The sequence below is a fragment of the Miniopterus natalensis genome, chromosome X (genome assembly GCF_054644295.1).
Source record: "Miniopterus natalensis isolate mMinNat1 chromosome X, mMinNat1.hap1, whole genome shotgun sequence".
Lineage (NCBI taxonomy): Eukaryota > Metazoa > Chordata > Mammalia > Chiroptera > Miniopteridae > Miniopterus > Miniopterus natalensis.
Window position 1 is genome coordinate 65,348,869 of NC_142103.1, and position 27,415 is coordinate 65,376,283.

Sequence of the window (27,415 nt, forward strand, 5' to 3'; positions counted from 1 at the left end):
GCACAGCCCATGCACACAGACAATAGACAGGTGAAGACCTGAGAGATGGGGTGAGGGGGGTAAAAGGGAGAAAATGGGAGACAACTCTAATACTCTGAACAATAAAATATTTTTTTAAATGAAAATAAAAATGATTGGGAAAAAAGTGTCTAATAAGACATAGAGATGGAAAGTGTTTTTATCTCTCTTGGGTTACAAAACATGCAGATTTAAACAGGATAGCATTTTACCTGATCAAATTTGCAAAGATTACAAAACTGTAATGCCCAGAGGAGGTGAGGATATGACTCAAAAAGCATCTGTTTAGTTCCTAGTGGTGGAAATAGAAGCTGTTACAACCATTTGGTAATATCTTGAAGAGTTGCACTTTTATTTTTATTTATTGATTTGAGAGAGAGAGAGAGGAAGGGGGAGATTGGGAGGGAGGGAGGGGAAGAGAGGGAGAAACATTGACTTGTTTTATCTATTTAAGCATTCATTAGTTGATTCCTGTATGTGCCCTGACTAGGGATTGAACCCGCAACCTTGGCATATCAAGATGACACTCTAACCAACCGAGCTACCGGTCCAGGGCCATGAAGACTTGGATCTTCGAAAATGTACACCTCCTGTGACCCAGCAATTCAACTTCTAGGAATTTACCTGTCAAACAATTTAGATTTTGTTTATTTTGCTATGAGGATATTCATCATATCACTGTGTACAGCAGTAAAAAAGAAAGATATTTTTAGAGGGAAAAATATTCTCTGTACAAAAATAGGTACTAGTTAAATAAATTATGGTATAACATTATGCAGTCACTGACAATATTTTAGAGTACTCTTTAATGACAAAGATATTCAGAGTAGTATTGAAAAAATTGTTTTTAAAAAGGTAGCATGGGGGGAGAGGGGAAGATGGTGGCACTGTGAGAAGCAGCAGAGCACCCCCGCTCCCAGGCACAGACTCAATTTACTCCTAAAATCCTACGTAGCCAGCTTGGAAAAACCAGAGAAACATACCTGAGTGGACAGAGTGCAACTGGGGAGCACTGAAGAAACATCACAGAGTCTGGTAAGAGAGGGGGAGCGTAGGAAGGAGGAGACCCCCTGAAGACTGTGCTGGGCTCCGAGCCCCGAGGCTTGGAGGCTGCAAAACTCCCTGCTCTTGGGAGTGCAGGCCCACATACAAAAGTGGGGATCTCACATCCGGAGCAGACAAGAGGGAAAGGAGTGCCCCTCATGGAGGGCAGAGGGACCCAGGGAAGCAGTGAGTCTGCAAGGAGGGGACAGCTTCTTCCTAGCTAAACAAAGCTTCTAGTGGTGTCTGCGACCAATGTCTAATGCTGAGGGTGCTGACCATGGGAAGGGCTGTCCCAAAGGGTGTGGCACCTGAGTGGTAAGGGACCAGAGGACTGCACTGAGCTGCCACACATGGGGACCCTCTGCCTCCCTGTAAGGCAGCGTGCTAAGCCCCACAAAGCACTGAATCTGCGTGGTGTGGGGGAAGGGAGGTTCCCTCACACCCTGAGCTCCAGGTGCAGAGTCTGGGATCTGTGACCAGCCCTGATGGTGTCCTCCTGCCCCAAACTCCCAATGCTGAGAGGCTGGGATTGGTGACCAGCCCTGAGGGGCACCGTGGTGGCCTGCGAAGCTGCCCCAACTTTGCTGAAACCAGCGGTGCAGGGAGCTGCTGGAGCTGACTTTGGGTCCCCTTCCGCTGGTTGCCTTGGCACACGGGCAGCAGGACCCTGCAGGGTAGACTCTCTGCCTGTGTGTAGCTTTGTGCATTTTTTAGTCTGATCACAAAAGTGCCTCTCACCTTCCCAGCATGGACTATACAAACAGACCAGCAGAGGCTGGGATTGGGGTCTGCACAGTAGACTGAGGGGCAGGCCTGGTGTGACCAGTCAACCAGAGCTGGGAAGGGAGGGGAGGAGCCTGCCTGCCTCTCCTGCAACCTGGGAGCACCACCTCCAACAGGAAGGTGGTTGGTCCAGCTCAACAATGCCCCAGACACACCCGCAGGGCATAGTCCTGAGGGGGAAGGTAGAGAAGCTCACAGCTCACAAGAATAAGACTCTCAGGGACTGTTGTTTGGGAACTGGAGGAAACACTGAAAGCCCTTGCTGGGGGGTGGGCAGGCAAAGGGCTCACCAGAATGTTTTTTTAATCGAACCCACTGAGCCCAGGCTGCTGAAATGGCCCATATAAAAAAGGCAACAGGCTGAAATCAATCTGAAGCTGCAGCAGGCCAGTGCATGGCAAACTAGAATCAGAGGACAAGGCAGAGACAGAGGAGCTGACTGTGGAGCAGAGACTAACTCCCACAGAGTGAGTGCCTGACAGTGAAACCTCTAAGTAAGGGGAGTGATACCTTGAGCTACACTAGCCTTCCTGCACCCTAAAGACTCTACAGAAGACTCTGGAGTAAGACCAGGCAACTACAAGGTTGCAAAATAGCTGACAAGAGGAGGTGGTCCACGGAGAGCCTCAGATCAACCATCTACCTAAGGACACCAGAGCCAAACCTAGACGGCTCCTCATATTGGGTGATACACAAGTACCTCCCAGAAGAACTGAAACCAGCACACAAAACTGACCTGCAGATGACATAAGGTGACCAGAAGAAACTCACCTGATTGACTATCTTTTTTTTCTTCTGTTTCTTTGTTTTGCTTGTTTTGTTTTGGTTTTGGTTTTGTTTTGTGTGTGTGTGTGTGTGTGTTTGTTTTTTCTCTATTTTCCATAGGAAGAAAAGAAAGAGGGGAAAATTTATTTGTTTTCTCTTCCTTTTTAAATTTTATAATTTTTAAAAAATTTTTTAAAAAAATTTTTAACTAAATCTTTTTCTCTTTTTTATAATAGAATTTTGTTTTGCTTAGCTTGTTTTTAGTTTTGTTTTATCCTTGCTTCTACTATCAAGACTTACTTGATAGCCCTGCTTAATGGCTCGGTACTTATCATTATAACCAAGTTTACTGCTTTCCCCTATAGTTCCACCAAATCTCTTACCAAACTCCCTCCCTGCCTGGGCTATATCTCTCTCCCTCCTCTCGATCCATTGGCATAAGGTTTCTTTTTCTTTTTCTTTTTTCTTTTTCTTTTCTTTCTTTCGTTATCCTCCCTTCTGTCTTCCTGTCTTTTGTTCGATTGTTAGTTTCTCTTATTCTCTTTATTGTATTTTTATTTTCTCATTTTCAACTATTATCCTATTCCTATTCTCTCCCTTAATTTTTTGCTGGCCCTTCTTTCAGAGTCTTTTCTTTGCTTCTGTTATCTCCCAGCAGCTTCTCTATTTTTTACATTTTAGTTTATTATTATTTTCTAAATTTTCACCACTATTAGCAACAATATACATTTCTCTCTCAAAGCATTACTTTTCATTCTCTCTTTTTTTAAGCTTTTTTTTTGTGTGTGTTCTCCTTTCACTCTCCCAGTTCTATTTTCATGTGGGTTGTTTTCATTATGACTGTCAAGATATTTTGTAAGATATCCCTTGTTTCCTGGAAGTTTAGTTGTGTATTGTCCTGCCTTACCAGCACCCATACAACAGCTTATATGATGAGGTTGGGGCTGAGACACAGTTTGCCAAAATGAGAGAAGAGTCCTCCCAAGGACTGAACAACAATCTAGATCCAACCAAAATAGGAGAACATAAAGAAAACACCAAAGGGAGAACCACAAAAGGGACATGCTTAGAGCAAAGGGCTCAGATGAATAAGGAAAATACGCCTCTGGGGTACACTGGACCCACAAGACAAAATTGCATCCCACAAGTCTGGGAGACAGCAAATATATATAATATATAGATACAAACACTAAGACCTAGCAAAATGGGGTGACAAAGAAACAACCGCCAAATTAAAGAAAAAGAAATGAAGAAGTCTTTGATGAGATAGAGTTAAGCAAGTTATCAGAAAGAGAGTTCAGAGTATTGATGATGATGTTCAAGGAACTTAAAGAGAAAAACAAGGCAATAAAGGATAAGATTGGAGACGTTAGGGAAAACATGAAAAAAGAGATACTTAACATAAACAAAAATCAGACAGAAATAAAGAATGCGGTACCTGATATCAAGAATACACTGGAAGGAATTAAAAGCAGGCTCAATGAAGCAGAGGATAGAATAAGTGATTTAGAAGACAAGGTAGAAAAAAATCATTCAATCAGAAGAGCAAAAAGAAAAAACATTTAAAAAGCATGAGGACAGTCTAAGGGTGCTTTGGAACAACATAAAGTGAAACAACATTCGCATTACAGGAAAGCCAGAGGGGAAGGAAAGAGAGCAAGGCATAGAGAACTTCGAGGAGAAAATAATGATAGAAAATTTCCCTACGCTGCCAAGGGAGAAAGCCAAACAAGTTCAGGAAGCACAGAGGTTTACAAACAAGAGGGATCCAAAGAGACCCACTCCAAGACACATCATAATTAAAATGGCAAATGTCAAGGACAAAGAGAAAATATTCAGGGCTGCAAGAGAGAGACAAGCAATGACTTACAAGGGAACTGCCGTGAGGGTGACAGCAGATTTCTCAACAGAAACTCTTCAGGCCAGAAGGGGGTGGCATGAAGTTCTCAAAGTAATGAAAAGCAAGAACATGCAACCAAGATTGCTTTATCCAGCAAGGCTATCATTAAAATTGAAGGTGAAATAAAGAGATTCTCAGACAAAAAAAGGCCAAAGGAGTTCAGTAGCAGGAAACCAGCATTGCAGGAAATGTTAAAAGGACTGCTCTAAGAAAAAGAAGGAATAGTGAGAGAAAGGTACACCAGCATAAATGGGAAAAATGGCATTAAATAAGTTTATATCAATAGTAACCTTAAATGTAAACAAAATAAATGGTCCAATCAAAAGACATAGAGTAGATGAATGGGTAAGGAAACAGGACCCAAATATATGCTGTCTACAAGGGACCCACCTGAGAGCAAAAGACTCACACAGGCCAAAAGTGAAGGGATGGGGTAAAATATTAAAGGCAAATGAAAAGAAAACGAAAGCTGGAGTAGCAATACTTATTTCTGACAAAACAGGCTTCAAAATAAAGACAATAACAATAGACTAAGATGGTCATTACATAATACTAAAGGGATCAATCCAACAGGAGGAAATAACCCTTATAAACATTTATGTACTGAACATAGGAGCACCTGAATATATAAAAAATTTCTTGGTGGACTTTAAGGGGGAGATTGACAGCAACACAATCATAGTGGGGGACTTCAACACCACACTGTCAGCATTGGACAGGTCATCAAGACAAAAAATCAACAGGGAAACACAGACCTTAAATGAATCACTAGACCTAATGGATTTAATTGACATTTACAGAACATTTCACCCCAAAACAGCAGAATACACATCCTTCTCAAGTGTCCATGGAACATTCTCAAAAATAGACCACGTGTTAGGGAACAGGGAAAGTTTCTACAAATATAAGAGTGAAATCATCTCAAGCATCTTCTTGGATCACAATGCCATGAAACTAGAAATCAGCCATTTTAAAAAAAACTCAAAAATATTCAAACACATGGAGGCTAAGTAGCACGTTATTAAACAATGAATGGGTTACCAATGAGAGCAAGGAAGAAATCAAACGCTTCTTGGAAAGTAATGAAAATCAACAGACAACAATCCCAAACCTATGGGACACGGCGAAAAGAATCCTGAGAGGAAAATTCATAGCATTACAGGCCTATCTCAACAAACAAGAAAAAGATCTAATGAACTATCTAACACAACAACTAAAAGAACTAGAACAAGAACAGCAAGAAAAGCCCTGAAGAAGTAGAAGGAAGGAAATAATAAAGATCAGAGTGGAAATTAATGACATAGAGACTAAAAAAAAAAATAGGAAAAAAATCAAAGAAACCAAGAACTGATTCTTCAAAAAGATAAATAAAATTGATGCACCTTTAGCCATACTCACTAAGAAACAAAGAGAGAGGACCCAAATAAATAAAATCAGAAATGAAGAGGTGATATAACAACTGACCCAACAGAAATACAAAGGATTGTAAGAAAATACTATGAGCAACTACATGCCAACAAATTGGACAACATAGGGGAAATGGACATATTCCTAGAAGCATACAACCTTCCAAAGCTGAATCAAGAAGAGGCAGAAAACCTGAATAGGACAATAACAACTAATGAAATTGAAGCAGGAATCAAAAAACTCCCAGCAAACAAAAGTCCTGGACCAGATGGATTTACAGGCGAGTTTTACCAAACATTCAAAGAATTGACACTTATTCTACTCAAACTATTCCAGAAAATTCAAGAGGAGGGAAAACTCCCAAACTCTTTTTATGAGGCAAGCATCATCCTCATCCCAAAACCTGATAAAGACACTACAAAGAAAGAAAATTACAGGCCAATATCCCTGATGAACATAGATGCTAAAATCCTCACTAAAATACTAGCAAACCAGATCCAGCAATACATTAAAAAGATCATACATCATGACCAAGGTGGATTTATTCCAGGGATGCAAGGCTGGTACAACATCCGCAAATCAATAAATGTGATATATTGGATAAACAAAATGAAGGACAAAAATCACATGATCATATCAATAGATGCAGAAAAAGCATTTGACAAAATCCAGCACCCATCTCTGATAAAAACTCACAGTAAAGTGGGAATAGAGGGATCATACCTCAACATAATAAAGGCCAAATATCACAGACCTACAGCCAACATCATACTCAATGGGCAAAAACTAAAACCATTTCCCTTAAAAACAGGAACAAGACAGGGGTGTCCACTTTCACCACTCTTATTCAACATAGTACTGGAAGTCTTAGCCACAGCCATCAGATTGGAAGAAAACATAAAAGGTATCCAAATTGGAAAGGAGGAAGTAAAACTGTCATTATTTGCAGATGACATGATATTGTACTTAGAAAACGCTAAAGATTCCATCAAAGTTCTACTAGATTTGATAAACGAATTTGACAAGGTAGCTGGATACAAAATCAACATCCAGAAATCAATGGCATTCTTATACACCAACAATGAACTTTCAGAGAGAGAAACTAAAAAAAGATACCATTTACCACTGCAACTAAAAAAATAACATACCTAGGAATAAACTTAACCAAGGATGTAAAAGAATTGTCCTCAGAAAACTACAGGACACTGAAAAAAGAAATAGAGGAAGATTTAAACAAGTGGAAGAATATACCATGCTCATGGATTGGAAGAATTAATATCATTAAAATGCCCATACTACGTAAAGCAATTTATAAATTTAATGCAATTCCTATTAAAATACCAACAGTATATTTCACAGACCTAGAACAAACATTTCGAAAATTTATATGGAACCAAAAAGACATCGAATAGCTGCAGCCATCTTGAGAAAAAAGAACAAAGTGGGACGGATCACAATACTGGATTTCAAAGTGGACTACAAAGTCATTGTAATCAAAATGGCCTGGTATCGGTACAACAACAGGCATATAGATCAATGGAAAAGAACAGAGACCCCAGAAATAGACCCATGCCATTATGGTCAGTTAATATTTGACAAAGGAGGCAAGAGCATACAATAGAGTAAAGACAGTCTCTTCAATAAGTCTTGCTGGGAAAATTGGACTGGCACATGCAAAAAAATGAAACTAGACCACCAACTTTCACCATACACAAAAATAAACTCAAAATGGATAAAAGACTGAAATGTAAGTCACAAAACCATAAAAGTCCTGGAAGAAAACATAGGCAGTAAAGTCACAGACATCCCACATAGTGGAATTTTCACTGATACATCTCCTTGGGCAAAAGAAACAAAAGGAGACATAAACATATGGGACTACATCAAACTAAAAAGCGTCTGCACAGCAAAAGAAAACAGCCTCAAAATACAAAGGAACCCCATGGTCTGGGAAAACCTATTTGCCAAGGATGTATCTGATAAGGGGCTAATGTCCAAAATGTACAAAGAACTCATACTACTCAGCAAGAGAAAGACAAACAACCCAATTAAGAAATGGGCAAAGGACCTGAATATACACTTCTCCAAAGAGGACATACGGATGGCCAAGAGACACATGAGAAAATGCTCAATGTCACTAATCATCCGAGAGATGCAAATTAAAACCACAATGAAGTATCACTTCACACCTGTAAGAATGGCTGCCATCAACAAATCAACAAATGAATTGTGCTGGCGAGGATGTGGAGAAAGGGGAACCCTGGTACACCACTGGTGGGAACGCAGACTGCTGAAATCACTATGGAAAACAGTATGGAGTTCCTCAAAAAATTAGAAATGGAGCTGCCTTTTGACCCAGTGATTCCACTCCTGGGAATGTATCCTAAGAATCCTGAAACACTAATTAGAAAGAATATATGTACCCCGTTGTTCACAGCAGCACAGTTTACAATAGCTAAGATCTGGAAACAGCTCAAGTGCCCATCAGTAGATGAGTGGGTAAAAGAGCTGTGGGATATATACACCATGGAATACTACGCAGCTGTAAAGAAGAAGAATCTCGTACCATTTGGGACAGTATGGATGGGCATGGAGAATATTATGCTAAGTGAAATAAGCCAGGCAGAGAAAGAACAACATCACATGATGTCACTTATATGAGGAATCTAAAGAACTTAATAAACTGATGAGCAGAATAGATTCAATGACATGGAAGCATAGATTAGACTAAGGAATGTCAGAGGGCTGGAGGAGGGTGGGTCGGTGTAGGGGGAGAGAGTAACCAAAGAATTTATATGCATATATGCACAACCCAAGGACAAGGACAATGGTGGGGATAGGGACTAGGGAGGGGGATGAGACAGGGTGGAACGGGTCATTGGGGAGAAAAAAAAAGACATCTGTAATATTTTAAACAAAAATAAAATTAAAAATGCATAAATAATAATAAATAAATAAATAAATAAATAAATAAATAAATAAATAAATAAATATAAAAAGGTAGCGTGGCCTAGCTGGTTTGGCTCAGTTGGTATAGCATCATCCTGTAGACTGAAGGGTCCTGAGTTCAATTCTGGTCAAGGGCACATACCTCGGTTACATGCTTCATCCCCAGCCCTGGACGATGCCTGTGGCGGAGGTAATCAATCTATGTGTTTCTCTCTCTCTCTCTCTCTCTCTTTCTCCTCCCTTCTTTCCTTGGGTAGGGATTAAAAATAAAATAAAAGGTAGCATGATACCATTTTAATAAAAATAAACACAAATATCTACAATGTATAGTTATGCAGAGATAAAGTACTGCAAGCATATACTCCAAAATATTACTTGTGATTCTTCCTAGTTGACAAAACAGTATTTTTCATATAATTTATAAAATGTTTAAAATATGCAAGCCCCAAGCAAATCTATCCCCCTGTATTTTTCCACAACTGGAGAGGCAGCTTAAAGTGGCTATTTCACAGCTCACTGGCAGGATCTCTGTTTTCAAGGACAGTGTTTAGTATTCCTACTTATATAGAGCAAGATTATATATTAAAGAGACTAGAGTAGTCCTCTATTGTACTAGAAATTCACCTGTACAGCATATCTCATACTTCAATTTTTTTGAGTATGTAAACCTATACATGGAATACTGTAGCTCTATGGAGCACTGTTGTAGCAATAATGACTATCATAGCTATAGAAACTGCCACTGTAGCTAACAGGGACCCCTGAAACTATGGTGACTGCCATAGATATAGTGAGTGCTGTAGCTATAGCAGCCACTGTAGCTATAGCAACCAACATAGCTATGGCAAGCCCCGTAGCTATAGGGAGGCCCCCACAGCTGTAGTGCCCATCATAGCTATAGTGACCACTATAGCTACAAGGAACACTGTAGAATAGGACGCATTGCCTCAGTGAGGAAGTCATAAATAAGCTCTGAGGTCAACGAAAGTAATAAATAAGCCCGGAGGTCAATAGCAGTGTTATATATCCTCAGCATCTTCAAATACAAAAAGACAACGATGCACACATACACACACATCAGTCTTGAGTCCTACACAGACACATCCCTGGGAGGCAGGAACACAATGCACATGTTTGCCCTTCTCTGACAACAGTACTACCCCCCAGCTCACAGTGAGTTCCTGACACATCTGATTTGCCAAGGGCATGGAGAGTAACATGGGAAGATTATATCTAGAACTGCTAGGGGAAATATTTATGTACTTAAGAACTTTTATTAATATTCTGACTTTTATTAATATATTGGGAAATAGCCACAGTTGGGACTTCACATTTTTAAAATTGATTTTCATTATTATTTTTTTAAAGTGGCAGCATGCCCTGGATGGATGGCTCAGTTTGTTGGAGCATCGTTCCTTACATCAAATGGTTGTGGGTTCGATTCCCAACCAGGGCTCATACCTAGGTTGTGGGTTCAGCTCTCAGTTGGGGCTCACGCAGGAGGCAACCGATCGATGTTTCTCTCTCACATCGGTCTCTCTCTCTCTCTCTCTCTCAAATCAACAATAAAAAAAATATCCTTGGGTAAGGATTAAAAAAAGTATGGATTTTGAATTTTGCCTCAGTTTTTAAGAACTACATGCTTTAGGCCTTAAAAATTGTCATCTGAGAGTAAAAAGGCACTCAATTTGATTCTAACATTATATATTCTTTTCTGTTGGGAAAAAAAAAGTAGTATTTTCTGCCTCATGAGCCCAAATTAGTTACAAACAAGTAGCATATAACAGTAAATCTAGCATGTAGGTTGCTAGATCCAGTAGCAGGAGATGCTGACACAAAGACATCAGCATAGTGGAGCACTGGATGCTGCATAGCAAGTTTCACCTTTAGAACTCCAAGAAAAAGTTCCAGGTGGGGCTCCTCTCTTTATGGTGTTATTTGCAATGCAGGGAGGATTTGCTACTGAAGCAAATGAAAGGCCCTCCCTGAAGACACCCATTCCCTATGATCCAAGGCTCCAAGGACTGCCAGAAACAAGCTGGTCACCAAAATGCTAGCTTTGAGCAGACTCAGAAGTTCAGGGAAGGTCCAGAGAAAACAAGAAGGGGATAAAATATCTAGCTAGAGCAATGAATAGCTGCTGTCCCAGAAAGATCTTTAAGGAGGACTCTCCCTGAGGATAGAAAGCTTGTTGCCTTAGAGAAGGGAAAGCATGAGCAATGGACTGTCCAGTTCTGCTCCCTCCCCAACCCACTTTTTTCCCTCAGCCCAGCCCCTCTCTCATCCCCAGTTGATTCTGTGGGTCAACTTACTAAGAGTTTTCTGACCAACATGCCAGTGGAGGGTGATCTGAGGGTGCTATTGACACCCCTCTTCCTCTCCAGGTCCTTTACCAGTTTGAGAACAGATGCAAGGAGCCAGAGAAAGATCAGATAAGGCATGCACTTTATGAAGGGGTTAGACAAGTACACTAGCGCCCTCAAGGTCAGGGTTTCTGTGTACTATATTAGAAAACATGGTCTGAAGTCAGATGGAAGCTTCCTACTACTTCTCTCCCCTCTCACAAAATTACCTTAGAGCTTACCTGGAGGGTGGTGGGGGGTTGAGTTTATAGGCCAGATCATACAGTTCACATATTATAAGAGTGCACACACAGGCAGCTACATGGATTGCCCAGGGCTTCCTCACTCCCTTTGGGATTCAGGAAAAAGCATTTCATGCTATTACTCCATCACTGATGTGGCTCAGAGGATCATCAGCCTAGCCAATCAAATGTGTCATCCTTCCCTTCAAGGGGAGATGTGCGTAACAGGGTAGAGAGCAAAGCCAGGTGTTTGTTCCATCCTAATCTCCCCAATTTCAGCACATTTATTTGGGGTATCAGGAATATACAAGAAAAAAGGTGCTTGCTTTCAGGAAGCCAGATCTAGCAGGAGTGAAAAAGATATACATGTCTCTGGTATGACTTGGTGTGGTAAGTGCTACACCGTACCAGCAGGAATGAGAGATTCTAGAACACAGAGGCAGGAGATGGATGTTGCACCATAGGGCCAAGATGGGATAGAGAAATAGGGCCACATAGGAGCCTCCATAGAAGAAGCAATTTCTGAGGTTTCTCTTGAAGAATGGGTAGCTTAGCACACTCTGGGGAATGAGTGGGAATTCATCTGGTGGAAGAAAGGCTTTTTAGACAGAGAAATAGAATGTGAAAGCACAAAGACCAGTTCATATGTATGTTTGAAGATAAAAGGAACCAGACAGGGCAGAAGGCAAAGGGATATTAACATATCTTTTAGGCAGTGGGGAGCCATTAAAGAGACTTTTGTTTTTTGCTTCTTTAAAAAAACTTTCCCAAACATTTAATTAAGAAAATTTTCAAACATCCAAAAGAGCTGAAAGCACTGTAGAGTGAACACTCATAAATCTACCATCTGGATTCTATAATGAATATTTTGCATTATTTGCTTTATCATATGTCCATCCACCCCTTTCTTATTTTTGTGATGCATTTCAAAGTAGGTCAGAGATATCAGTACACTCACCTCTAAACATATTTAGAGTTCCACGTTTGCTTATGATTCCTTTTTAAGGTAAAGTTTACATACATAAATCTTACGTGTATCATTTGATAAGTCTTAGTAGATGAATATACTTACAAAACTCAGTACACTAAAATACAGGACATTACCATCACCCCAGAAAGTTATCTTGTGTCCCTGCCCAATCACTTCCCGTCCACATCCTAGCTCTGGCAGCCATGGATCTCATTTCTAACGTAACAGATTAGTTTGCAAGTATTACAGCTTCATATGTTTGGACTCATATAGTATGTACTCTTCTTTCCTTTGGCTTCTTTCACTCAGCATAATATTTTGACATGTATCCATGTTTTTATGTGTGTCAGTAATTTATTCCATTGTATGAGTGTATATCATACATTATCTATCCACTGATTCTCCTATTGATACTTGAGCTGCTCCCAGTTTTTTGTTTTTATTTTGCTATTATAGATAAAGCTGTGATGAGCATGTTTTACAAGTCTTTTTTAGACATAAGCTCTCATTTCTCTTGAATATACCTGAAATTGCCGGGTCACTGGATAGGTCTATGTTCAGTTTTATAAGAAACTTTACATTCCCACCAACAACATATGAGAGTTTCAATTGATCCACATCCAGACTAACATTTGGTATTGCCAGTCTAAATTTAGCCATTCTTGTGGGTATGTTATGATATCTCACTGTGGTTTTAATTTGCATTTCCTTAATGAAAAACTATTTTGAGCATCTTCGTATAACTTCCTTTGTGAAGTTCCTGTTCAAATCTTATGCTCACTTTTAACTTGGCTATCTTTTCATTATTAGACAATAGTTTTAAGCAGAGGTCTGACAAGATCACTTTCATGGTCCTGATGGTTCTCTCTGGCCACTGCATGGAGGAAAAACTGCATCCAGGAGATGAGTTAAGACGTTAGGGTAATGATCCAAGCAGAGATGACAAGGGCCTGGGCTGGGGTCTGAAGCCTTCTTGCCAATGCTTGCTTGCATTTCCCCTTCTCCCAGACTAGTTCAACTGGGGAGGAGCAAACAGGCCATAAAAACAAGCAACTGTACTGCTGCTGCTAAAGGAGACCCACGTAACTTGCAGCATTGTCAGTTAATGTGGCAATATCAGTGGCAAGTGAATAAGGAGAGCCAGTGGATTCTTTAGCCTGAGCAAACCATCAACAGTAAACTCAACAGGGATTTAGTAGGGAGGTGGGAGGTGAGACAATAGATGTAACCTGTTGACAAGAGACTGTCACTGTCACCTACAGACAACATATGGGGCTCCTATAAGGCCAGCAGAAATGTTTTCTTGAGAAAAAATACATAACAACTAACATTTCAGAAATACACTCCAAAACTATAGTTGAGTCTATGTGCCTAAGAACCAAGATTGGAAATGCATGAATTATGATTGTTTTTAGGCTGAAGAGCATCATTTATTTAAAGGTGATTATTTTATCTTCACTCATGGCATTAGCATGTTGACACAGAGGACAGTGTCTGAGAATTTGTGTGCTTATCATAACCATGTTTCAATTTCACACTTGTATTTTTTGCTAGGACCTCTTTTATCTTCTTTTACTGACATCTATAATTACAGAGGGCACAACTTAAGCTAAAAACTGATTATTCTTTACAAGAGAAGTTCAAATATGAGCTTAATTAATAAATTTCTTAACACTTCCTCCTTGCTAAAGCATTCATTTTTAATAAGGAAACCCCCTGACATGTCATTCAGACTTTTATTCATGTGCATGCATACATAAACTACTACTGCCCTCATCTCCCCATGTGGAAATATCATTTGTCACCCAGGAGTAATTGGTTCATTTGCTAAGTTTGCCCTTTAGATGTTCCATGTTTTCCTGACACCTGCAAGGTTCATTTAGAGGCCTTTAGAGCTTTTTACTCAAGATGACAGTGTCTGAAAAGGTGTTCTGAAGGACAGATTTGACTACAGTATTGTTTGATCAGAAGAAAACACTGTTCCCATATAAAAAGCATACAATTCCTGCAAGAAAGGAGTAAATGCTAGTACCACTACCAGGATGTCAGGGAGTATAACAGGGTTACAACCAGATACACTTGTGACTTCTTATATTCATAACTGCAACAACCTACCATCACAGCAAGTTAAAGCCACAAACTGCTACAACCAAAACTTACCATCAGAACAGGTTACCATCATGATAATTACAACCACTAGCCATCATAACCACAAGTTACAATATTTTTTTATGTTTTAATTTATCTTTATTGTTGAAAGTATTACAAATGTCCCCCCTTTCTTACCATTGATTCCCTGCACCCTGCACCCACGCCCCAGGCCTTCTCTCCACTATTGTCTGTGTCCCTGGGTTATGCATATATGCATATAAGTTCTTTGATTAATCTCTTCCCACCCACCCATTCCTGCCTTCCCTCTGAGGTTCCTCAGTCTGTTCCATGCTTCTGTGACTCTGGATCTATTTTGTTCATTGGTTTATTTTGTTCATTAGATTCCACATGAGTGAGATTACATGACACTTGTCTTTCTCTGACTGGCTTATTTTGCTTAGCATAATACTCTCCAGTTCCATCCATGCTGTCTCAAACGGTAAGAGATCCTTTTTTATAGCTGGAAGCATTCCATGGTGTAAACATCTGAGAAGATGTTTGATATGATTTCAATCTTCTTGAATCTGTAGAGAATTGTTTTGTGTCTTAACATGTGGTCTATAATCTTAATGTACCATCATAACAGGTTACAACCATAAGTAATAATCACAAATTACAACCATAACCTGTTTTGTCATATCAAGTCTGGCTAAAATTTCTCCATGTTAGGGTCACATCTGGACATATATTATGATAAAAGGTTTGCATCATTGGCATTTTGGAGAATTAAAAATATCTGGCTTTGGGGGAGAATATGACTATGAAAGGATGGCATGAGGGAGTTCCCTTGTGATGAAAGAGTTCTTCTTTCTGCATCCTGATTGTGCTCATGGTTACTAAAATCTACACTTGTGATAAAATTTGATAGACCTACATGCACACAGGTGCACATACACACAAACACACACACACACAAGCGCATGTGAAATCTAATGAAATTTAAATAAGGACTACCCTTGACTTAATAACAGTATTATACCAATATCAGCTTCCTGGTTTTTACAATGCACTGTGGTTATGTAAGACAGGGGAAACTAGGTGACAGGTACACAGGAATACTCCTTAACAATTTTTACAACTTCTTGTGAGTCTTAGACTATGTCAAAATAAAAAGATATTTTGAAAGATGTTTTGCTTGCTATGAGTCTCTTTAAAAAATGCTTCTCACAATAATTTTTGCTTCTCCCATCCCAAGGGTGATAGGCTCCCCAGCTGGGGGACTCTTCCCAATGAGTCCTGCATCCCTCGGTTACTGTAATTGGTGCTGCCTTGGCAAATGGCTTCTTCTAGTGTAGAGATATTAACACATGCAGCACCCTGGCTTAAGGAACATCACGGAAAATGTGTAGCTTTTCAAAATTGGATTATAAACTCTCCTCCTTGAGCTGCAAAGTCTACATCATTCCAAGTGAACCCCAAGTTGCAAGTACTGATGTCTGGGAACTACCTCTGACTTCCCAGAGGCTAAGAATGGTTCAATCAACCTAGTGACAATGTAATCACATTTTAAGTGAGAATAAGGTGTTCAGACAGATCAATGTTCCTACCTCTACCTTTGTCAGGGTTGTAGTCACCACCCCCTAATATGTCTTCCAGATCCTTGTCTGAAAAACCTGGAGAAAAAAGAATATACAGTTCAATAACAGAAAACATTTTTTAATGACAAGAAACTTGCGTTAGTTAATGTTGCCCAACAACCCCAGAAAATGATTGCCATTTAAGAATATTCTTGATCAATGTGGTAGGCAAAATTCTAAGATGGCCCCCAAGATTCCCTCCCACTAGTATACCTGTCATCCCATTACTTTAAGTGCCAGCAGGACCACAAATAGGATGGCTACTGCTCCTGTGATTAGCCTATATTACATGACAAAAGTGAAGGGATTTAGTAGATGTAATTAAGGCACCAAAAAAGTATGGCTTTATATTCATCAAAAGGGAGATTATCCTGAATAGGCCTGACTTAATCAGATGAGACCTTTAAAACAGGGTTGAGACCTTTTCTGAGCTCAGATACTAGAAACAACAGAGTTAGTCTTCTTCTCCTACTCTACGCACCTCTGTCTCTGTACTCTGTTTTTCTCCTGCTGGTCCTGGAGAAATAAACAGCCTTTAGTTCTACAACTGCAAGGAAATGTACTCAGCTAACAACTACATGACCTTGGAAGAGAACCCAACCCCAGATGAGGCCACAGATTTGGTCAATACCTTGACTGCTACATGAGGCCCTAAACAGAAAATTCAGCTTAGCTGTTCCTGAACTCCCCAACAAAGGAAACTGAGATAATAAATATATATTGTCTTAACTCACTAAGTTTGGGATCACTTGTTATGCAGCAATTGAAACTAATACGAGGAAACAGAGTAATTAATTTTATTAGAGCTCAACTACTAACTAGACACCTTTCAATATTCTATGTGATGAAATAAAAGAATGCTTAAAGCATTTCTGTTGCACTCCAAAGTATTATAGTTGGTTCAAACAGCACCTGTGTGGTTGTTTCAGTTTTGAGTTGTATTAGCTGCTCTGTGTCATGAAGACAACTTTTACTGGAAAGAATGAATGATGGGCAGACTATGGTTGTGGCAGCTTAAATACTTGGCTGATGATTTCTTGAAAATGAATGAAATGAGGCTGTCACTTAAAATCACTGGCTGTATTTGTTGTCAATGATAAGATTTCAAACAAGAGTTAAAATTTCAAAAAAATCTATATCTACCAATGTGAGCTTAATAGCTTCCACATCCTTAAAGACTTTTTCTAATGAGATGGGTGGTAATATTAAAAACAGTGAATTCTAAGTATTGCATGATGAAACATGGCATTTTTTGGAAGATCAAAAGACCTTGGGACAACAATATTTTCCAAATGATCAAAGCACAATGTACAAAACCAAGAATGGGTAAAAGTTCCACTGAGAGTGCAAGAAGAGTCTTGTGGGGTTTAACTCAATTATGGGAAGTTCATTGATATGATTTCATATTCCACACTGCACTTAACCTAAAAGAAACAACCACTGGTTGAGTTTAAGTTTTTAGTGTCTTATCAAAGAATGTCCGCAATGATCTGAAAAGCCTATAGAAGTATTCCTCCCTTTTCCAGCTGCATATCTAAATGAGGCCAGATTTATTTCATATACTTCAACCATTACAACATGCTACAACTGAATCCAGAACCAGCTGTGAGAACTCTAGTTCTTCCACTAAGATAGCCATCATATAAATTTGCAAAAATGTACAAAAAAAGCTTCTCACTAAATTCCATTTTTGTCTTGCCAAGTATAGTTATTTCACATAAAACTATGTTATTTATGTTAACATGCATAGGTTTATTGTTGTTCATTTTAAATTAATAAATACTTAATTTTTTTCAGTTTTAAGTTCAAAGATGATAAACATTGATAGATGTGACCCACATAGCCAAAAACCCTTGAGATCCTCAATAATTTTGGGAGTCCGAAAAGTTTGAAAACACTATTTTAGGGTTCTCCTGTGCCTTGAAGTGCCCCCAGCTCTGCCAGGCCAGGAGTGGCTCTGTGGATGTAATAATTAATAAGCTACAACTCAACCAGTGAGCTATAGTGCTGGTCAGTGCTTTCAACCAGCTACAACTTACCTCCTCCTCCTGCACTTGGTTCCTTGTGGCCATCATTTTGATCATTTTGATCATCCAAAGCATCAGCCAAGTTGAAATCATCTACTTCTTAAAAGAGAAAATCAATTGGTTAAATGACAGGTAGCCCACTTAGACACTACCCCAGAGGGAGCTCCACGGGGTCTTTCCTTACTGTCTTCCTCAGAGAAGCTTGTTACCTGCAAGCTTTGCTGGAGCTCTGGTCATTCCTGGCCTTTTAGTTGTGGTGGTGACATGGTCCCATCTCTCTAAAAGAGAGAGAGGAGAGAACAAGAGAGCACATTCAGTAACAAAATACAACAGCCACTTCATGTCTCAGGAAAGTCCCATCATGAGTAGTGTACCCTTGTCTTGGTTCTCAGGGCCCCTCTTAAGCCTCTGAGAATCACTTAGAGAAGGATGAGGAGATGTAGGAGGTTTAAATGAGACAAGTTCTGCTCACATTTCTTCAGAGGATAGGTGGTGAGATGGACATTGTCCCACATGTAACCTGGTGATTAATGGAGCTGGGGCTTTAGCCCCATCTCCTAGAGATGATCACATGGTCCAGTGAGTTCCAGAGCTTGAGCATGGCCTTTGAGTGCTTCAAGTCTTGTTTTCCACCACTATCAACCTGGCAGCATAACCACAGACACTACTGCCCAAGGATGGATGGAGGTAATGTTCACAGTAGAGTATGAGAGTGTCTTATAAGCTGCAAGTGATTATAACACCAAGAAAATATTTTATATCAGTGTGGCAACTACTGCAAATATTAGGTTTATGGGCTCAACCATATTCCTTTAAAATTATGGAATTCTTTCGCATCGATTACAGGGTATGCCAAGCACAAGTTTTCCAATAGTTTCTTTTCTTAAACATCAAGACTATATTGTAACTGTTATAATATTAGTAGTGTAGTAGAGACAAAGAAAATTTAAGTAATGGAAAAGGCAGAGATGAAACAGATTTAAGTATACACAGCAATCACTCAATAATTATTGACTACTCAAGAAAAAAACAACAAAATAGAAATTAATTGAAAGTAAAATGATGCATACAGTTATAGAATGCAAAAAGGAACCATAAGAGAGCTGGAGTAGCTATATCAGATAAAACAGACTTTAAGACAAACATTGTTGCAAAAGTGACATTTTATAATGATGAAACAATGAATCCAGCAGGAAGATATACAATTTTAAACATATATGTATCTAATAACAAAGCCTCAGAATACATAAGGCAAAAATGACAAACCTGAAGGGAAAAATAGTTGGAGATTTCAATACCATCCTTTCAATCATAGAACAGTTAGATAGAAAATCAAAATGGAAGTATAAGACTTGAGCAACATTAGACCTACCATCTATAGAACATACCTCCCAATAACAGAAAATACATTCTACTCAAGTACATATGGAACATTCTACAGGATAGAAAATATGCTAATCTACAAAACAAACCTCAATATATTTAAAAATACTAAAATCACAAATTGTATTCTCCAACCACAATAAGATGAAAATAGTAATCATTAACAGGTCATTTGGAAAATTCACGATTATATGGAAATTAAACAACACACTCTTAATAGCCAATGGGTCAAAGAAGAAATCACAATGGAAATTATAAAACACTTTGAGATGAATGAAAATGAAAACACAATATACCAAAACTTATATGTTGTTGTACAAGTAGTGCTCAGGGAGAAATTTCTAACTGTAAACATCTACATTAAAAAAAGATCTCAAATCAAAAACCTAACTCTTTCATATTAATAAACTAGAAAAAGTAGAAGAAAATAAATCTAAATCAAGCATAAAGAAGAAATTATTATATAAGAAATAAATTAGAGAATATAAAATAATAGAGAAAGTAAACAAAACCAAAAAGTTGGTTCTTTCAACAAAATTTACAACTTGTCAGCAGATTGACCAAGACAAAAAGAAAGATTCAAATTACTAAATTCAGGAATGACAGAGAAGATATCACCACCAACCATACAGAAATGAAAAGGCTTATTAAAGAATACTATGAACAATTATATTACAATAAATTATTGTAATGGATAATAAATGGAAAAATTCTGATTAATACACAAACTACCAAAACTGAATCAAGGAGAAACAGAAAACCTTACTAGACCTATAGCAAGTATAGAGATTGAATTACTAATTTAAAAACTTTCCAGAAAGAAAACTCCAGAACCAGAAGGCTACATTGGTAATGTCTACCAAATGTTTAAAGAAATATCAACACCAATTCTCTTTAAATTCTTCCAAAAAATACAGAATGGAAGACTTCCTAACTCATTTTATGAGGTCTTAATACCAAAGCCAGACACATCCACAAGATAATTACAGACCTATAAATCTTATGAATAGATGCAAAATCCTCAACAAAATACTACCAAACCAAATCCAACACCATATTAGGGTTATACACCATGACCAAGTGGGATTTATTCCAAGAATGCAAGGGTAAATTCAACATAAGAAAAATCCATCACTGAAATATCCAATATTAACAGAACAAAGGGAAATAAAACACATTAATCATCTCAATAGATCCAAAAAAATCATTTTACAAAAGCTAACATTTCATAAGCCTTTTCAATAAGCCTTTTCAGTTCCTTGAAAATGTACTTAGATGCACAGGATTTTTTTTGGGGGGGGGGGTTGTTGTTAATCCTCACCAGAGGATATTTTTTCCATTGATTTTTCAGAGAGTGGAAGGGAGGGAGGGAGGGAGAGAGAGAGAAACATAGATGTGAGAGACACACACCAATTGGTCGCCTCCCACACACACACACCGGCTGGAGGTGGGGAGCCAACCTGCAACCCAAGTATGTATCCTTGACCAGGAATTGAACCTGCAACACTTTGGTGTGTAGGCCAGTGCTCTCACCACTTAGCCATACTTGCCAGGGCGAGCAGAGGTTTTAATTTTGATGAAGTTTAATTTATTTTTTCTTTTGGTGTCATCTCTAAAAATATGTTGCCAAATAAAAGGTCATGAAGATTTACGCCTTCATTTTTTTTTCTAAGAGTTTTATGGTTTTAGTCCTTATATTAGATTCTGAAACCATTTTGAGGTAATTTTTTATATGGTGCAAGATAGGGGTCCAACTTCATTCTTTTGCATGTGGATATCCAGTTGTTCAAGCAACATTTGCTAAAAGGACAATTATTTCCACCATTGAGTGGTCTTGCACCCTGTTAAAAAATAATTTACCATAGCCCTGGCAGTATGGTTCAGTTTGGTCAAGTGTTGTCCCATGACAGAAAGGTCATCGGTTTGATTCCCAGTCAGGGCACATACCTGGGTTGCAGGTTCAATATCCAGTCAGGGTGCATGTAGGAGGCAACCAATCCATGTTTCTTCTCAAACCAATCTCTCTCTCTCTCTCTCTCCCTCTCCCCCTCTTTCTCTAAAAAAAAAAAAAAAAAAAAAAAAAAAAAAAAATCAATAAAAACATAGTTAAAAGAAAATCAATTGACCATAAATATGAGGAATTTGTATGGACTTCCAATTCTATAACACTGATCTACATGCATATTATTATGCCAGTATCACACTGTTTTGTTTACTGTAGGTTTGTAGTTTTTCAAGATAATTTTGGCTATTTAGGGCCCCATGCTATTCAAAATGAATTTTAGGATTAGTTTATCCATTTCTAGGGAGAAAAAAGGCAGTTGGAGTTTTGGTAGTGATTGCATAGAATCTGTAGATTAATTTGGAATACTGCCATCTTAAAATATTGAGTCTTTTATGATCTTTGGATGCTGTTTCATTTATTTAGGAGTCTTTAATTTCTTTCAACATTGTTCTGTAGCCCTTAGTGTACAAGTCTTTACACATCCTTGGTTAAATTTATTCCTGAAAATTTTATTTTTCTTGGTGCTACTGTAATGGAGTCATTTTTTTATTTTTATTTTCAGATTGAGAATTGCTAATATATAGAAATACAACTGATTTTTGTATATCAATTTCATATGCTGCAACTTTGCTGAACTAACTATATCTCATAGTTTTGGGGGGCATAGGTCTGGATTCTTTAGTGTTTTCTATATAAAAAATCATGTCACCTTTGACTAGATGTTTTCTTTCTTTCTTCCCAATCTAGATGATTTTTTTCTTTGTCTTGCCCTGGTTAGGACTTCAAATACAATACTGAACAGAAGGGGTGAGAGCAGACATCTGTGTTTGTTGTTAATCTTAGGAGAAAAGCTTTCAGTCTTTCATCTTTAACAATGATGTTTACAGTGGATTTTTTTCATAGATGCCCTTTATCAGGTTAAGGAAATTTCCTTCTATTCCTAGATAAAAATTAACAAATACCATATGATTTCACTTATATGCAGAATATAATGAGCAAAATAAACTAACAAAGTGGAGACAGACTCATGGATACAGAGACCAGGCTGACAGATGTCAGGGAGGAAGAGGGTAAGGCTGGGTGAGAAGGGTGGGGGGATTAAGCAAAGAAAAAAAAGAAAGACTCAGAAAACAGTATGGTTATTGCCAGAGGGAAGGGGGTGGTGGATGTAGAAGAGGGTAAAAGGTGTATAAATGGTGATGGAAGGAGACTTGACTTGGGGTGGTAAATGCACAATACAATATACAGATGATGTATTATAGAATTGTATACCTGAAGCATATAGAATTTTATTAACTAATGTCATCCTAATAAATTCAATTTAAAAAATAGAAAGAAAGAAAAAGGAAGGAAGGAAGGAAGGAAGGAAGGAAGGAAGGAAGGAAGGAAGGAAGGAAGGAAGGAAGGAAGGAAGGAGGGAGCCCTGGCAGGTGTGACTCAGTGGTTACAGCAGCAGCCTGTGCACAGAAGGGTCACAGGTTTGATTCCCAGTCTAGGTCATGTACTTGGGTTGCAGGTCCAATCCCCTCCCATGTTGGGGTACATGCAGGAGGAAACCAATCAATGTGTCTCTTTCACATCAATGTCTCTCTCCTCTCTCTCTCTGCCTCCCTCCCTTCCATTCTCTCTAAAAATCAATGGAAAAATATCCTCAGGTGAAGAGTAACAAAAGAATAAAGAGAGAGAGAGAAAAGAAATTGAAAAGGCAACTTACAAAATGGGAGAAAATATTTGTAAATTATATATCTGATAAAGATTTAGTGTCTGGAATATACACAGTTATAGTCACCAGGAAAATGCAAACAAAACCAAATGAGGTTCCACTTCACTAGGATTGCTATAATTTTTTTTAGAAAAGAAAAATAGATTAAAGACATAAACAAAACACTGGAACCATACAAATCTTAAAAGAAAACAGGGAAAAACTTTCTTGACATTAGACTTGGTAATGATTTCTTAGCTATGACACCAAAAGTACAGCCAAAAAAACAAATAGACAAGTGGGACTACATCGAACTAAAAATCTTCTGGACAGAGGTTGGGAAGATGGCGGCACTGTGAGAAGAAGTGGAGCGCCCCTGCTCCCAGCCACGGACTCAATTTATTGCTAAAATACTGTGTAACCAGCTTGGAAAAACCAGAGAAGTATACCTGAGTGGACATATTTTGAGTAGGGAGCACTGAAGAAACACCAAAGAGCCTTGTAATGGGGAGGGGAATAGAAAGGTGGAGTCCCCCCTGAAGCGTGTGCTGGGTTCTGAGGCCCTAGGGCTAGAGGCTGAAAAGCCCCCTCCCCTTGGGAGTGTGGATTTGCATCTAAAAGCTGGGATCTCAAACCTGGAGCAGAGGAGGAGTGCCCCACATGGAGGGCAGAGGGACCCAGGGGAACAGTGTGCCTGAGAGGAGGGGACCACACCTTCTCAGTGAAATAAAGCTTCTAATGGCAACTGCCACAGGCCTCTTTCACACAGGGTGCTGACCATAGGAAAGGTGGTCCCAAAGTGTGTGGCACCTGAGTAGGAAGGGATGAGAGGTCTATACTGAGGAGCCAAATACAGGGACCCTCTGCCTTCCTATAAGGCATTGTGTTGAGCTCCAGAAAGCATTTAATCTGTGTGGTGCAGGGAAGGAAAAGAGAGCCCTCTCACCACCAGAGACTGACTAGAGCTACCTGTGGGAGGGAGTTTTCTTTCAGCCACCTGAAATCTCCTTGGGCAGATTCTGGGATTTTTGACCTTCCCTGAGGGGTGCCTGGATAGCATACAAGGAGATGCCCCAGCTTTGCTGAGATCAGGGGTGCAGGGGAGCTGCATGGGGCTGACTTTGTGTCCCCTCTTGCTAGGTGCCTTGGTGTAGGGGTGGCTGGACCTTGCAGGGCAATCTCTGCTTGTGTGTTGCTTTGTGCCTTTTTGAGTTTTTAATTGATGAACTGGCTTCCACTTTTCTAGCTTGCATTGGGTGGACAGACCTGTGGAAGCTGGAATTTGTGTCTGCATAGTGGAGTGTTTGAAATATGGGCCCTTGCAATCAGCCAACCAGATCTGGGAAAGGAGGGTCAGAGCACTCCTACCTCTTCAGCAGGCTAGGAGCACTACCCCCAATAAGAAAGGGGCTGGTTCAGCTCACTGAAGGCCCAGATATTTCCTCCAGGGCACAGTCCTGAGGGGGAAGGGAGAACAACTCATAGGAGGACCTTATAAGAATAAGACTCTCAGGGACTACTGTTTGGGAACTGGAGGAAAAGCTTAAACCCCATGCTGGGGGCTGGGCAGGCAAAGTGCTCACTGGAATGTTTTTTAATTAAACCCAGAGCACAGGCTGCTGAACCTCCCATACGGAAAAGGCAACAGAATAAAGTAAAACTGAAACTGCAACAGGCCAGTGTATGGAAAACTAGAACTGGAGGAGAAGGTAGAGACTGAGGAGCTGACTGTGGAGCAGAGACTAACTCCCTCACAGTGAGTGCTTGACAGTGAAACCTCTAAGTAAGGGGAGTGACATAGCTAGCTACACTAGCCTTCCTGCACCCTAAAGACTCTACAGAAGATGAATAAAAACAGGCAGCCACAAGGTTGCAAAATAGCTGACAAGTGGAGGTAGTCCACAGAGAGCCTCAGGTCAACCAACTATTTAAGGACACCAGAGCCAAACCTAGACAGCTCCTGACACTGGCTGATACACAAGTACCTCCCAGGAGAACGGAAGTCAACATACAAAACAGTGAGCCTCAGACAACATAAGTTGCCCAGATGAAACTCACCTGCTTAATCCCCCTCCCCTTAAAAAAAAAGAGAAAGGAAAGTTTTCTTTTTAAACTTAATAAATTTTTAATATTTAAATTTTTTAATTAATTTGTTAAAAAAGAATTCTGTTTTGCTTAGCTTGTTTTTTGTTTTTTGCTTTGTTTTGGTTTTTTGCTTTGTTTTGATTTATCTTTTGTTCTACTATCAAGATTTTCATGATATTCTCTGCTTAATTGCTGGGACATTATCATTATAACCAATAAGTTTACTGCTTTTCCCTATAGCTTTTCCCATATCACTTATGGGACTCCCTCCCTGCCCTTGTTTTATCTCTCTCTCTCTCCTCTTGATGCATTGGCATAACTTTTTTCTTCTTTTTTTACCTATTCTTTCTTTCCTTTATTTTTCTCCCTTCTGTCTTTCTGTCTTTTTCTTAGATTGTTAGTTTCTGTTTGTCTCTTTATTATATTTTTATTTTTTATTTTTCAACTATTATCTTATTCCATTCTCTTTCCTTAATTTTTTTGCTCACCATCTTTGAGAATCTTTTCTCTGCCTCTATTACCTCCCAGTAACTTCTCTATTTTTTATATCTTATTTTAGTTTATTATTATTATTTTTAAATTTTTCATTACTATTGACAATCATATACATTTCTCTCTCCAGCTTTATTTTTCTTTCTATCTTTTTTTTACTTTTTTTTCCTTCAGAATTTGTGTTCTCCCTTCACTCTCCCAGTTCTATTTTCACTTGGGTTGTTTTCATTGTGATTGTCTGGATATGGTAAGAAACCTCTTGTTTCCTTGCAGTTTAGTTGAGTGTTGTCCAGCTTTGCTAGCCCCTGTACAACAGCTCAGATGACATGGTTGGGGCTGAGACACAGTCAAACTGAGAGAAGAGTCCTCCCAAGGACAGGTAAAAAACAATCTAGACCCAATCACAAGAGGAGAGCCCAAAGAACCCACAAAAGGAACACCCACAAAAGGGACACAGAGCAAAGGGGTCAGGAGTATAAGAAAAACACACCTCTGTGCTCCACTGGACTCACACTACAAAATCCAAAATCCCACCCCGCAAGACTGAGAGACAGCAAATGTATCTAATATATAGATACAAACACTAAGAGACACCATAATGGGGAGACAAAGAAACAAACCCAAAACTAAAGATCAGTAAAAACTGCCAGGAAAACAGTTTGATGAGATGGAGTTAAGCAAGTTATCAGAAATAGAGTTCAGAGTAATTGTTATAAAGATGCTTAAGGAAATTAATGAGAACCACAAGATACTTAATAGTAAGGTCGAGGAACTTAGTGAAAACATGAAAAAAGGGATAAATATCTAAAATAGGAACTAGGCAGAAATGAAGAATACTATATCTGATATCAAGAATATGCTGGAAGGAATTGAAAGTAGGGTCAATGAAGCAGAGGATAGAATAAGTGACTTAGAAGATAAGGTAGAGAAACCATGTAAACAGAGCAGCAAAATGAAAAAACACTTAAAAAGAATGATGACAGTCTAAGGGAGCTTTGGGACAACATGAAGCAAAACAACATTTGCATTATAGGACTGCCAGAGGGGGAGGAAAGAGAGCAAGGGATAGAGAACTTGGTGGAGAAAATGACAAAAAACTTCCCTACACTGGAGAGGGAGAAAGCCACACAAGTTAAGGAAGCACAAAGGGTTCCAAACAAGAGGGACCCAAAGAGATCCACTCCAAGACACATCATAATTAAAATGTCAGATGTTAAGGACAAACAGAGAATATTCAGGGCTGCAAGAGCGAGACAAGCAGTGACCTAAAAGGGAACTCCCATCGGGCTTACAACAGAGCTCTCAAAAGAAACTCCTCAGCTCAGAAGGCAGTGGCATGAATTTCTCAAAGTAATGAAAAGCAAGAACCTGCAACCAAGACAGCACTATCCAGCAAGGTTATCATTTAAAATTGAAGGTGAAATAAAGAGCTCCCCAGACAAAAGAAGGCCAAAGGAGTTCAGTACTACCGAACCAGCACTGCAAGAAATGCTAACAGAACTGCTCTAAAGAAAAGAAGAAACAATGAGAGAAGTACATCAGCATAAAGGGGAAAAATGGCATTAAATAAGTA

At 39.1% G+C, this 27,415-nt stretch overlaps 1 protein-coding gene across 4 annotated transcripts in view; it reads right to left on the reverse strand.

Annotated features, from left to right (window-relative positions):
- The window catches only part of CD99L2 (CD99 molecule like 2), a 148,740-nt gene that overhangs the window by 25,257 nt on the left and 96,068 nt on the right, over positions 1–27,415 (reverse strand). For 2 of the 4 annotated variants that reach the window (XM_087813470.1, XM_087813473.1), the window contains exons 3-5: positions 18,385–18,453; positions 18,188–18,274; positions 16,119–16,184 (exon numbers count right to left, since the gene is read on the reverse strand). In XM_087813470.1, the coding sequence (XP_087669596.1) occupies positions 16,119–16,184; positions 18,188–18,274; positions 18,385–18,453 (222 nt within the window). The remainder of the gene's footprint in view (positions 1–16,118; positions 16,185–18,187; positions 18,275–18,384; positions 18,454–27,415) is intronic. The other 2 variants (XM_087813471.1, XM_087813472.1) reach the window with 2 other exon arrangements.